At 28.6% G+C, this 13,947-nt stretch overlaps 1 protein-coding gene across 13 annotated transcripts in view; it reads right to left on the bottom strand.

The window, feature by feature from the left end:
• LOC107440114 (uncharacterized) overlaps positions 1-13,947 on the bottom strand; it is a 97,715-nt gene that overhangs the window by 32,574 nt on the left and 51,194 nt on the right. For 10 of the 13 annotated variants that reach the window (XR_015429069.1, XM_087151093.1, XM_087151097.1 and 7 more), the window contains exon 5: positions 657-764. The exons of the other annotated variants lie outside the window; for them this stretch is intronic. Coding sequence is in view for 9 of the 10 variants with exons in the window: in XM_087151093.1 (XP_087007219.1) it covers positions 657-764 (108 nt within the window). In the remaining variant the exon portion in view is untranslated. The remainder of the gene's footprint in view (positions 1-656; positions 765-13,947) is intronic. 13 annotated transcript variants of the gene reach the window in all.

Here is a 13,947-nt window from a genome sequence, read left to right as displayed (position 1 = left end):
AGGCAACAGTTTTATTTCTAAAATGTTATGTCACATCTATTTAAAATAGCTACACATTTCAGATCTATGTTAGTTCTAAAATTATTTCTGAAATTATATGGGACTTAGGGCTATAATAGAATGATATTTTGTAAAATCGTTCATAAGCCTAAAGCAAGAAATCAAAAAATGCAGTTTGCTTTATGTTTAAAACCCCACTTCAATTTTAAGCTAAGATTAATTTTATTTTAATTAATTTGATGGCATTCAGACTTCAGGACATGCATGGAGCGGTTTCTATTAACTGCTTTTTTTTTCCTGTTTCCACCGGCAATCAATCAGGTTTTGATATATTCAATCCCGATTTTCTCACAATGAATTCGATAAATTTCAATGGTGTGATTGATTTTAATTTACAGCCCGACATTTATTTGACAGTGATTCTAAAAATAATATTAAAGGTGATTCTTATGGTACAACATTGCACAACATAACTAAACCAACGAATATAGAACATATGTATAATCTTTGGCAAAACGTCACAGGACAACAGCACAAGAGGCAAAATTCAACAAAAACAACAAAACCAACAGCAAAATTCAAAGCAAAATTCAACAAAGAGGCAAAATTCAACAAAGTACAACAAAAACAAAACATAAATAAAAATGAATACTCGCCTGGTACATCATCAGGCTTAGGTTCTTTATGTTTTATTCGAAAAGAATATCTAGGGGTTGAATCAAATACCATTCTCATACACTTCTCCGGCTCGTATGCGCCAGGAGCTACAAAAATCAAACTCTAGTTTGCAATTTTGAAGTTAATTTTACACAACAACATCAGTTGAATTCAAATCAGAATTACTTTCTATCTCTATTATTTTAATTTCTAAATCAAACTATGCTAAGATTGAAAGAACTGCTTACTTTCTAATAGAATCATAATATTCAATCTGAAAGGAAAGAAGGACAACATGAAAGATGGCGCATTGGTTACTAAAAAAAATGAGTTAATGTTTTTTTTTTATAAATCGGAAGTAATTAATCACATGAAAAAAGAGTAAACAGCATTACGGGAATTTAGGGTTAATTTTGGAGAAATTTAAATTCTGATTTTGGTAAATTACTTGGTTAAAAAATATATAGAATTATTGGTAATTATTAATTGTTAATAAAGAAAAAATTCTGATTCTGATTTAAAAAAAAAAAAAAACAGAGGGAGAATTCGTTTTCACCCAAATAGCACAGGTGTTCAGAGCTAGAAGTTACCCTTGGGGATCACTTCTAACTATGAACACCCCTCTACAGTCAAGGGTTTTGGCTACTATGCTAATTCTTCTTATTTGTCACAGGGCTGCTAACTTTCTACGCTTTTTGTAAAAATGTTTTACTAGTGGTAGCTATGCTAATGTTTAAATTTATTATTTATTTATACTTATTTCCATACCACTACATATAAATGATTTAAAAATTCATATGCAACGCCACTTTGTTCCAAGTAGCGGTACAGATTATGACCTATACAGAGATGCCAACTGCTCCGGACACACCGAAATAATTTCAAAAATGGTAATTAACTACAAAGTAAATTTAGCAAATATTTGATGTTATAGCATGACATAAGTACTCTAAAGCGATGAATTATATAAGCCTACGAATTATTTAGAAATAGTGGCGGATAAAAATCTACTGAATTCAATTTATTAAACCAAGATTCATAATTGATAAACTACCACTTTAAAATATATATTTGCTGTCGGGAGCAAGTTGGCATCTCTGCCTATAGAATACAATGAATCAGTTAGTGGCGCTTCGCATCAAATACTGAGATTTAAACCATATCCAGCATCCAAGTAGCGAATTAGAATCCCACTGTTACTCTGGATGTATCTTCATGCTATCCTTCTATTTGACAAAGGCTTATGAGCCTAAATTGAGTACAAAGCCTACTAATGTATGTAAACCCAATAAATCAATCCAGCTCTTTCGGGGAGACGATTTTAAAATGTTAGGGAAATAAATAAAAATTCTGAAAGCTTCGGTTTTTTTTTAAATATCTTTTATAGAATAGTACTCTATAAAAAAATTTTCAAAGCATTCGCAGGCCTGTTGACGTAATATTTTTCCATAGGGTTTGATAGTCCTGATGTGTTTATAACACATTGCATACCTGCCAACTTTTAATCCCTTCCATTATCATTTTTCTAAGTGGTATTAAAATGGAATTAAAACTTCAATTTTAAGCAAACAAATACGTTACATTTGAAAAATCTTAAGTTGAAAACCATGATAGTAACGAATATTAATATATGTGCTTCATTTTTGTAAGAATAGTGGGGATCAAAATCCTTTAAAAATTAAGTTTATAAAAGAAAAAATAGTATATATTTACTACCACTTTAAATATCAAAATAAAATCTTCCGGAAAATCCGGAAGAGTTGGCAGGTATGACATTGACGTCTCTTGGTCATATTCCGGAATAATTTCATAATATTACAAAACAGTAATTATATAATATCACAAATAATTTTTGCAAAAAATTAAATAAATTTTTTTAATGTGACTATTATTAAATATTTATTTTTTGATCAATTAGAAAAATTATCGGTCTTACAAAAAAGTAAAATAAATTAAATGAAGAATTTCTTTACACATTGTTTTTTAGTTGAACGATTTATAGTTTACGTTATTTCTAATGCGATTTATTTAGTAATTATTTATTGTAATCAAAAAATCTGCATTCTAGAGTTATTTTATAATACTTTTAAGCATTTTTGTTCTCACCATTTTACAAAACATAAAGTAAGTTACATAAGAAATTTCTTTCGACAGTTTTTTTTTTGAGGGGGGGGGGGAGTATGACAATTATTAAATGTTATTTATTGATTATTTAATGAATGAATTGTAAATTAGTAAATCATTGTGATTTAACGCAGTCTCGTACAGGGAATTAAACGAGACGAAAAACAGCATTCTATTCTCCAATTATTTTTTTATATTATTAATTTACTAAGCATTTTAATTGTATGTAGGTTATTAAATAATATCGAGTTTGACATCGCTTTTTAGAATTTTTCACAAAAATGAAATGCAGGAAAAAAATGCACACTAGTGAACTTAAAATGACATATTAAAAAATAAAATTATTAAAGATTGACAAATCATCAATTACAGCAAATGTAGCATAAAAATTATCAAAAGTAATTCCTTTTTAAGAAAATTGAAAAGTGATTACTTTTTGAATGAAACCATTTTTCACTTTCTTGCAATGAGGAAATTTTATTTTAAGTACTTAATAGTACTGTGAGGAATCAGAATAATCGTTTATCAAATTTTAATCACCTTTCTTTTATCTCACTTAAATATTGAACAAAAAATTCTAAAAACATGCAGAAATTCTAAAAGTAATGAAGAGCTGTGTTTTCGGATAACCTTGTGTTGGATATTTCTAAAATATAGGTTGATGTGTTTTGTTCATTGAAATGCAAAATTATTTTATAGCAAATGGACATTTATTAAATAAGACCAAGATACACTATCGTCCTATTAATGTACACTTCCCTACAATTTTGGAAAATACACTTTTTTCAGTTTTTGACATTTTTTTTCTTCAATTTTTCAGAAAAAAAAGAAAAAAAACTGAGAAGATTATTTTATAACTTTAAAGATGTTTAGAACATGCAATTTCTCATAGTTATCAATAAATTTTAAGACCTTCAGAGGTTTGAGGGACCAACAATAAATAGCAGAAGAAATAAGTGTTTTTCAGCATTCTTTGCCAGAAAATATAATAACAAACTTATAAACAATAAAATCGATCAGTAGTTAGACTATCATTTTAATAAAGTTTCATAATAATAATTTTTAAAAAAAAAAACGTAATTCTTGACTTTTTTTTTTTTTTTTTTTTAGTTCAGGTAACAGATTGCAAAGGAAATAGCAGTCTGTTATTTCTTTTGCAATCCATCCAACTACATTCAAAAGAACAATGTACAAAAAAAAGAAGAAAGAGAGAGAGAATCACTAAAGGTAGCTGGATTAGATTGTAAATCTTGCTAGCTAAATAATTTGCTGAAACAGTTACGAGCTTGGTCCCTAGATAAATAAACAGAAAATTTTCATTTTTTGTTTGATAGTAAGCTATAAAAGCGTTTATTAGTAGATAATAAGCATTTTATTTTTAAAAAAAATTACAATAACGTTTAACTGTTAATGTGTAATGAGGGTTAATGTGTTTTTTCAACATGGAAAAAATCACTAAGCAAAGTTAATTTATCTGGAAAAATGTTTAAATACAGCTTCCACTTAAGTTAATAAAAACTCTATTTTCTATTATATTTAAAGAATATTCCTATTTTCTATATGTATAAAGAGACAAATTTCATTTATTAAAATAAATATTAAAAAAAACTTAAAATATCAATGCTTTATTTTTTTATTTATTTATTTTGTCAATTTTTCAATTTTGCCCTATAAAAACAAATGCCAGAACATTCTACATTTTGTTTCTCTTACAATTCAATTTATTAATATCACTCTCTATACATTAATTTTAATTTAAAAAAGTAGGGATATTGTTTTAAAATTCTTTTATTTTCAACTCATGTAACTTTGAGCTGAACTCCACCTTCACACTAATGAAAACATTAGAGATTCAAAATCTATAGTGCTGCTATCTTTCAGTCGATGTATTTACTACATTTAATATCACTGTTTCGGCAAAAGTTTAAAAAAAATTGTAAAATTAACTGTAAAAAAAATATGCGCTATAACGTTTATGCTTGTAACAGACGGCTATTCCCAAACGACGAAAAACTAAATTTATTATGTATTATTTATATCTATGTAATAATAAAATTTCCTTTTGATTTGAAAATTATTTCTTAAAAAATATGTCAGAAATTTCATTTAGTGCTGACATCTATGAGCATTTTATTCTATCAGAATTTACGAAATCATTCATAATTTTAGGTATGAAAATGCCAAGGTGATTCACTTTCAACTCTACTCCGGAATAAAAGAGTGGCGATTGGTATCATATTTTTCCAACCGCTGATACACTAATTTATGCTAAATTAGTAAAAAAAAATAATGGAAAATAGCGATTTTGTGTTAATATAATAATTTTTTTTAAAGTGAATTAAAAGTTTTCTAACAAGCCTCGGAATTAAACTGATCTCAAGTTGTAAAGGGTAAAATAGCGCACCTTAGCTTATAAATAGGAGCCTATCATAGGGGACCTAGGGTAGTACGGAATTATATCGGGTCTATTTTTTTATTTAAAAAAAAGCACCATAATTTTTAAAAAAAATTCTTTTTTTTCTTCAGGGGGAGGGGAAGGTCAGACTGGTAGTAAACTATTCGTAACTACCAATAGATATCATCAGTTATAACATATTTATTCTTCTTCAATTGGAACAGAACATTTTAACAGTTAGCACATTTAGTGTCATATCACGTGATATCGCGTGACGATATCACGTGATATAGTTTCTTAGAGTTTGTGTTAATAAATCGGATCAAGTGGCAGCGAGATGCATATTACCAACCAGTTTTGAAAAAAGTATGCTTTCTCATAACAATTCCTTATCATTTATTAAAATTATCTTATTGTAAAATTTAAAAGCTAAAATACTTGCTAAAATACTTGCTAAAATCACCATTGATGGTATGAAGTTTTAAAGTCAATTTAATCGATAGTTAATCAAGTTTTAATGAAAGGCAATTATTAATAATAAAATTAGACTAAGCAAATGCCACCCAAAAATGTCAACGGCTTGAAGAATCATAATAGACTGAAATATACAGATTGCTGCGTTCTGCTTAGGAAACCAAGTTTATTCTCAGAAAATTTGATTACAAAATTCATTTTTGTGCAACTGTTATATCAGAATGCAGTTTTTTAAAATAAAATTCATAATAATAAAGCCGAAGGAACCACAACAGTTAAATTGACGTGTTGATTGATAAAATGTACAGACAAGTATAAAAACGAAATCACTTGACGTTGCTTCTTAATCGTTTTACATCACACGTCTCCCATTTTTTCATTGATTAAATTATACTATAATAAATACACGATTTCACAGTTAAAGATTTCTGAACAATGGTGAACATATATTGTTAATAAGTGTAAGAGTTGATCGAAATAATGGAAACACTTCTACACTAACTCAGCATAAATAATATTTCTTTTAGTAGCAAATATTTTGCAAGATTTTACTTGACAAAACTGTTGACATAGTTCGAAAGATCATACTTGAAACATTTAGAAATGGTGTTTCACCCATACAAAGGTTTACATAAACTAAAATGAAGGTAGGAAGTTAAAAGCTTTGTTTTTCTCTTTACCACTATAGTTAAAATAAGCGTTCTTATATAAATAATGCAATCTTGTTTGGAAGGATTAAAAAAAGGTCATTCAAATCAAAACCTACAATTTGCGCTTCTGTGAAAATACTCTTTTGCAGTTAAAACTTCAAAGTGGTAGTAAAAAGAGCAAAAATGCCCTAAGGCAAAACAATCGGCTTGCATACGCAGCAAGGTGCACATTAAATCTGTCGTTGGTTGTGGTGTGAAAGTAAGAAGAGAGGGGTACCAGCTCAGATTCTATTCACGTCGTCTGACCAGGGTTAAAATTAATTGGTATTTATACCAAGATTTTAAGTAGATAGTGTTCTGAAAATGGTGCTAGGTGTTTTATCATGGTTGGGTGATGATGATGATTTCAAAATTTCTGGTATTAAAGCTAGAAAAAAAGCTAATAACTTCCAATTGAGCCGCGGTGGACAGAGGACAAACCGGGTTCAAATCCCAGCAACGCCTCCTACAACTGAAAGCCTCCACACGGTTTTTCATAGGTAGTCCGATCAGACCAGTGTGAAGGATATCCACTTACTGTACGAGTCATTTAATACAGAATATAGTTAAAATAAGAAAGTGGTAGTAAATATATGACTAAAAATTTATTTTATTTATGAATATTACTGGTTTGCCTTATTCACTTGTCAACCACTACAGATTCAATTCTCAAATATATAAGATAAACTTCTCTCAATTACTTTTATAAAAAAAAGGGGCCTCCCTGGCCGAGCGGTATCGCCGGTCCAAACGCTCTGTTAAGCGTGGAGGTAGCGGGTTCGAATCCCGCCGTAACCCTGGATGTATTCTTTGTGATGTCTTTCTCTGAATTGTTCTTTCTGTATTTTCTACTTGACAATGACTTATAAGCCTATATATTGAGCACACAAGTCAGCAAATGTATGTAATTTCAATAAAATAAAATAAAAATACTTTTATAAAAGGTTTTGGGTTCATGCGCACAACTGGTTCACTTTTTAAACAGTCTGCGCGGACTACTTATGAAAGACCGTGTGGAGGCTTCTTGATGTAGGAGGTAATGACCCAGCTCGCACCGACCTCAGTGCTGACGTAAAATATACCCAGTGGTAGACGGATAGTGGGTTAGAGTCCCCTTGCTAACCGCGGTAGGTGTTCGTGGTTTTCTTCTCCATGTTACGTTAATGCCGGTTAGTTCTTAAAAAAGTCCTATACGAAGGCAAATTTATCCCAATACTTCATCCAAGAGTTCCCTTGTCTTCCGAATTGGGTTCAAAATTACAAGGGAACGGAATTGAATATTGGTAGTCGTAAATCCAAAATTGGGTCGGCTGTTCAACAATGGTTATAAAATAAAATTACTTCCAATGCTCGTTTTGGTAGATCTGAATTTTCAAGAAGTAGAAATGACATCAATACTAAAAGCATCATACATGATATTTCAGTCCGTGCCAGCAATTTTCCCTTTTAACCGGTTAACGCCCAGCGTCATACATTAAGGACAGTTCCTTTTTTCAAAGACATTCATTGTGTTTGGGAAACTTTTTTCAGCATTTTCATTTATCTGGGTGAATTAAAAGATTCTCAGATACCACAATGATTTAATTATTTCTGATTAGATTTAGAATTATAAGGAGCAAGTACTTTTTGATCTATCAATGACTTTTTGATTGCCCTAACAGTAAAAAAACCCAATTAATTTCGATAATATATTACACTACTTTTTCCATAAAATCACTTTTTGTATCATTTCAATTTATACATTCGGGACAAAACGGGTTAAAATCTCCTAAAATATTTGCCTTTAAAGAAAAAACTGTTAACATAGAGTTAGTATAGAAATATTTGAATAATTGCAAAGAAATAATTGCAAAAATAAAATGTTCTTACTACCAATATTATATCTTTTTTGAAAACCATCAGCGCTTTGTCCAAATTATCTCAATTAGCAAACAAAAAATTTTTTTTACGTCTTTAAGCATTCCGTTCACGTTATATTACCAATCAATCTAGAATGTTGAAATTCAGTTATGAAACTTGCCTTACGCAATCGAAAGTGTATAAATAGCGATTAGCGCCAAATAAACAAGGCTGTCTGATAAAAGTTTAGTAAGAAAGCTGGTCAAGCCTCCGGCGCTACTAACATATTGGCTCCAGTCTCCTTTAATGAATTATTATTATCATAATATTACAAGAAGGAGAGGCAGCTCTGTTATTAGACATGTTTCATTCTCCACCCTTAACTAACTTTCCTTATCGCTAATAAAATCTGGTTCTGGTGTTGGGATATCTGAGACCTTTTTCACCTTTTATGGTTTTTATAGATTGTTGAAAGTTGATTTTATCAAAGGGTTGACAATGTTTTCAAGCTTGAAACAATGGAAAGGTGCAGATCTCTTTACTTTTTTATTTACATCGAAACGTTGCTTATTTACTTTCAAATTTTTAAAATTATGTCTAGTAATTAAGAGTCATTATTATTTTTTTCCCAAATTGTTCTAAAACATCTAGAATAATCGAATTAATGTTCGTTTTATTGCACAGGCAGTACAAGATTACACAGTTTATACTAAATTAAGTTTTGGAGAAATAAAATACTAATGTTGAAGGCACCATTACAAATCAATGTCTAGTTACTTTCGTAACATAAGATAATCATTAAAAAAAAATTCGAACAAAATAAATAGGTGTAACATTTACATTGAAAAATTTTCAATTACAATGAAAACAAATCAATGTCTAGTTACTTTCGTAACATAAGATAATCATTAAAAATTTGTTTCGAACAAAATAAATAGGTGTAACATTTACTATGAAAAATTTTAGAATCTAGAAATGGGTTCATCGCACTAAATCATAAACTTATTACCATTCTTTTTTATCACTATCTTATCATTGAAGGTATTATCTAAATACCTTCAGTGCCTTTAATACCTTCAGTACCCATGATACCTTCTTCAGTTACCTTACTGAAGAAGATATTATCTAAAGAGATACCTTTTTCAGTAACAGCCACCATCATGTACAGTCCGCAAAAAAAAAAACGAATCACCCTGAATAACTTTCGTTCTAATGATCGGATTTTCACGAACTAAGTGTCAATCTTAATGGTTCCTGGGGGTGACCTCAAATATGTTAATTAATTATTGCTAACTATTAATTAAGTTACGAAATCAGACACAAAAACGTACTTTCTCTGAATAAACATATATTTTTTTTTACATATTTGGAATCTAGACCCTTAAATTAGTGGGGGTAGACAAAATTTTAAAAAAATTGGGTGGTAAATTGGGCCGCAATAAATGTTTATATATTTGGCGATAGTCCAGAAAACCGCCAAAAAAAGTCGCCTGCGCAAATAAATATTTTAAGATAACCCATTGACTAATTCAAAAGAGGAGTGCTTAATTTTACTAGGTTGCTACGCAACCAAACTCTGATAGTAAAAAAATTGAAATAATGTTCAGTAATTGCTCGGAGGGGCTTAATTTATTGTTAATAGAAAATATCTCGAAGTTTCCAGGCCATAAACAATTTTTTTAGGGGATTTCTGTCCAAAAAGCAAAAAAAATATTATTTTAATCTCCTTTGAAAAGTAAATTTGAATCGATTTATAAATTATTTATGATAGTTTTTAGAATTTAAATACATGAACTTTTTATCTGATATTGTTTAGATTACACTGTTTTTACTATATTTATTCGAGGATTTTATACTAAAATAAAATGAGCATAACTTATTATAGCTATATACAAAATTTTAGGGATAATCATTTTTACAGTTTTAATCGAGTCTTCTAGGCAAGAAAATTTGAAGAAAAAAAAAGTACTTGAAAAATAAAATGTAGATTGTATAATAATTCTAATGCACATTTACAAGGTTTTCTATAATTTACGATATTTCTTTTTTCTATAACTCAAGGAATTGCTGAATGTTTAGTGGCATTTTAAAAAGATTGAAATATGTTATGTTTAAGAATAAGATATTGAAATAATATGTTGCAAATTGTAGGATTCATTGCTTAAAAAATCGCTTCATTCTACTAGATATTTAGGTTACATCGTTTCCTTTGGATAAAGATGATTAGCAAATAGCATCCTCATGTTTCGATACATTCTGAAACTTATACGTTCGCAAATTCACCATAAAATGTCGCACAGCATATTCTTCAATTACGATAAGCTACATTTACCAACAAATACTGCTACTATGGTTATTTTTGCTTTCTTATATATATCTGATGATCTCTTTTTAAACAGAGCTCGTAAGATCCTTAAGATACTGAAATGAGGGCACAAAAACTTAAGAGATAAAATATTTAATTTCATTAACTCAAAATATCTGGTGTCAAAATGTTAATTTTTAAGTTAAATATAACTTTTACAATATTGATGTTCTTACATTTTTAAAGACCATATGAATCCTGATAAAATATTAAAATGCATATGTTTACTTTAACTAGTGTAAAATCCTTATCAAAATAATGATCAAGACTCAAATGTAAAACAGTATAATTGACGATAAAAACTCAACTGGCTTCAAAACATATGAAGAGGGAAGTAAAAGTCGACATGTTTCGAGTTTTCAAATATAATCGCCCATTCTCAAGACTTATCAGGCTTGGATAACTTGTGACTTTTATTATTGGACGCTCAAAGCATGTCTATTTTTATTATCATCTATTATTTTTTTAAATCAATGAAGTTTTTATATTTTCGATTCAGTTTCTTGGGATTATCCATTTAGTTACACAACATATTAAATTATTTCACTCGATATTAAAATAAGTTTTACATATGTTATAGGCACAGGTTCTTAGATTGAAAAAATAATAATTCACTACTTGGTAAAAAAATCAATACAGTAAAAAAAAAAATGTTTTTTTGCTGCAAGCCTTAACATTTTAATTTAAGGTCATAAAAAAATTCCGTTTACAATTGAAATTTCAAAAGTCGAATGTGAAAATGGAATGTCCCCTAGTACCAGGAATCGAAATTAAATAGTTACAAAGGACAACTTTTTTAAACAAGTTAGCGTTTCCGTCCTACTCGAAGTTGTTTGAAAAGGTATTTTTTATATATCGATTCCAAAGTTTATTCTACATATATTTCAGGGTATACTTTCGGAGTATTTCGATCGAGTTTATTTTTACACCCTTATTTGCTTAAAATTATTAAATAATTTACTTAAAATAAATTATTCAAGCTACATGATTTAATGCATTTATAGTATAATAATAAACGGAGCTTCCGACGCATATCCTTAACCTTAATACCGCTATCATTAAATAAATGGAATAAGCTTAGATAAATGATAAAAGTTAATTTTTCCCTCGTGTAATTTTCAAGGAATAATATGTTTCGATCAAACAGATTTCATTCTGGAAATAGCGAAATTATTGAGTAGGTCCCTTGGAGCAATATCATTCTTATCCTCTTTTGACGAAATATAGGAAAAATTAGTTTTCACAGTTTCTGTAAAAAGTATGTTAGCCTACTTGCCACGTTTTTTTTTTTAAATTTTTTTTTATTAAAATAAGGTCGGAAATTGTGTATTGTGTGCACAGCTTCGGAATCCTTACAAATTTCAATTTTTAGTATTTCCTGATTAACAAAATAAGGCATTTTCCTGATAACAAATTATACTACAATTATATCTTGGAAATCATGCTAAAGTAAAAAATTAAACTAAATAGTTTAGTATATTATCAGAAAAAAAAATCTACTTGGTATCATAAAGAGTAAAAGATATAATGAAATAATTAGTGAATCACACGTGGTCGGATAATTAAAAATTTAATTTCACAACTAAGATAGTAGGACGACATTTAAGATACTGAGATATTTTAAGACACTAAAAAAATTGGCTACGTATTCCACAGCTTTTTATGTTCGGTATCTTTATCCTCTTTGTACTGACTTATAAAACATCAACACTATTTTAGATAATCTAAGTTGAAGTCACAAGAAACAAAAAAAAAAAAAAGACAATCAATAATTTATATTCTTTTTTCAAAAAAATAGTATGCTAAGTAAATAATCAGCTGTTTTGCATTAAATAATTTTAAACAGCTGAATGTTTTTAATTTCTTAACAAGGTTTTATTCTTAGCTAGCAGACAATAATTCTTTAAAAAAAATTTGACTATAATTTGAAAAGGAAACCTAAATTAAAGAAAATCTAAATTAAAGTTCTAAAAAAATTATTAGTATATTAATGCAGAAATAATAAAAGTAAAATGGAAAAGAATAAGAATTTTAAAATGTTAAAATTTTATTAAATAGTTGGTAAAATAGTTCTGCGATACACTTCCGGAAATTTCTTTTAAGATTAGGATGATATAGGGTAAACCAACAAATGAAGGAGCATTTCATAGATATTTCTTAGAAATAAGATTTTAAACGTTTTAATTTAGATTGATTGGTAAGAGTAGCTTACTACCTAACAATAGGAAGTCCTTTAGCAATGCATTTAGTTATCTGGTCTTTGAGTCTTCTCTGGAAAAAGTTTTGAATTTGTTAGTATCTGTTCAACGCCTTGTTTCTTTGATAAAATTGTAAGGTCAGTGTTTGTTGTTATCCGTTTAAACTACAATTAATTGCATATAATAATGCTTTTTCTTTTCATTGTGAAAAAAAGAATTCAAAATATGGTCATTGAAGTTACGTTTTATTTATTTTAAGCATCATAACATAAGCAAGTACTGAGATTAGGGGGTGTTTATTAACTGGATTACAGAACGATGAAAAACCAATGTATAAACAAGTGTTCCTTTACTGGGATTTTTTCAAGTTAATGAAAATAAAAGAAAAATTTTAATTTTCTTGTACCTTTTGTCATATTATAAATCAAAATTATGTTAAAAATAAAAAAAAAAACTTCTAACCGGTGAAGGAACAGGCATGTTCCTTCACTGAGAATAGATTTCCCAGTGAATGAATAGTATGAGTGAAATATGATTTTACTTGGATAATTAGTAGTTCAGCGACATAGAGGACTCCTAAAATTCAGTTAAATGTTGTATGAATAGTTCCTATAACTATTTCATTTAAATATGCAAATTTAATTGCTAAATTTATTTAAAGAATTATAATAATAATTAATTTATTATTTATCTTTATAAATGTAGTGATTAGTTATTACATCATACCTTAGACTCCTTAATAAACTATGTTTATTAACTAAATATAACAACTAAATATAATAATAAAAGCTTGAATGGAATCTTTGCAGGATTTTGTGCCAATAATTAGCTAAATTATTATCCTATTGCCGTCTTTAATGTCCTAACGGGAACTGGTAGGAAAAATCCATTTAAAGACAATTATCTAGGTGAAAAATGGGTGAAGTTTTTTTAAGGTGACATCCACCGATAACTCAGTGCAATGCGAAGATAATTTCAAAAGGCAAATCTTCCCTTAGAGAATAATATTCGAAATATTGGTTTTAAGAACTTCAGAGAATCTTTAGGAGGGAAGTAGCCCTGGTATCCTTTTATAAAGTGATTGCATTTACAATGCGAATGAAACAAGAGTTGAATACTGCCCTTAAACGGGAAAAATCCTCGGCCTTAAAAATTATAAGGATTTATATTCTAAAGTACCTAGGAAAGAAAAAGTACCTCCATTGG

The sequence above is a fragment of the Parasteatoda tepidariorum genome, chromosome 9 (assembly GCF_982258835.1).
Source record: "Parasteatoda tepidariorum strain Cologne lab strain chromosome 9, Ptep-v5.0, whole genome shotgun sequence".
In the NCBI taxonomy this organism is placed as follows: Eukaryota; Metazoa; Arthropoda; class Arachnida; order Araneae; family Theridiidae; genus Parasteatoda; species Parasteatoda tepidariorum.
Note: the sequence above shows the minus strand (reverse complement) of the source record. Positions and strands in the feature narration are given on the sequence as shown.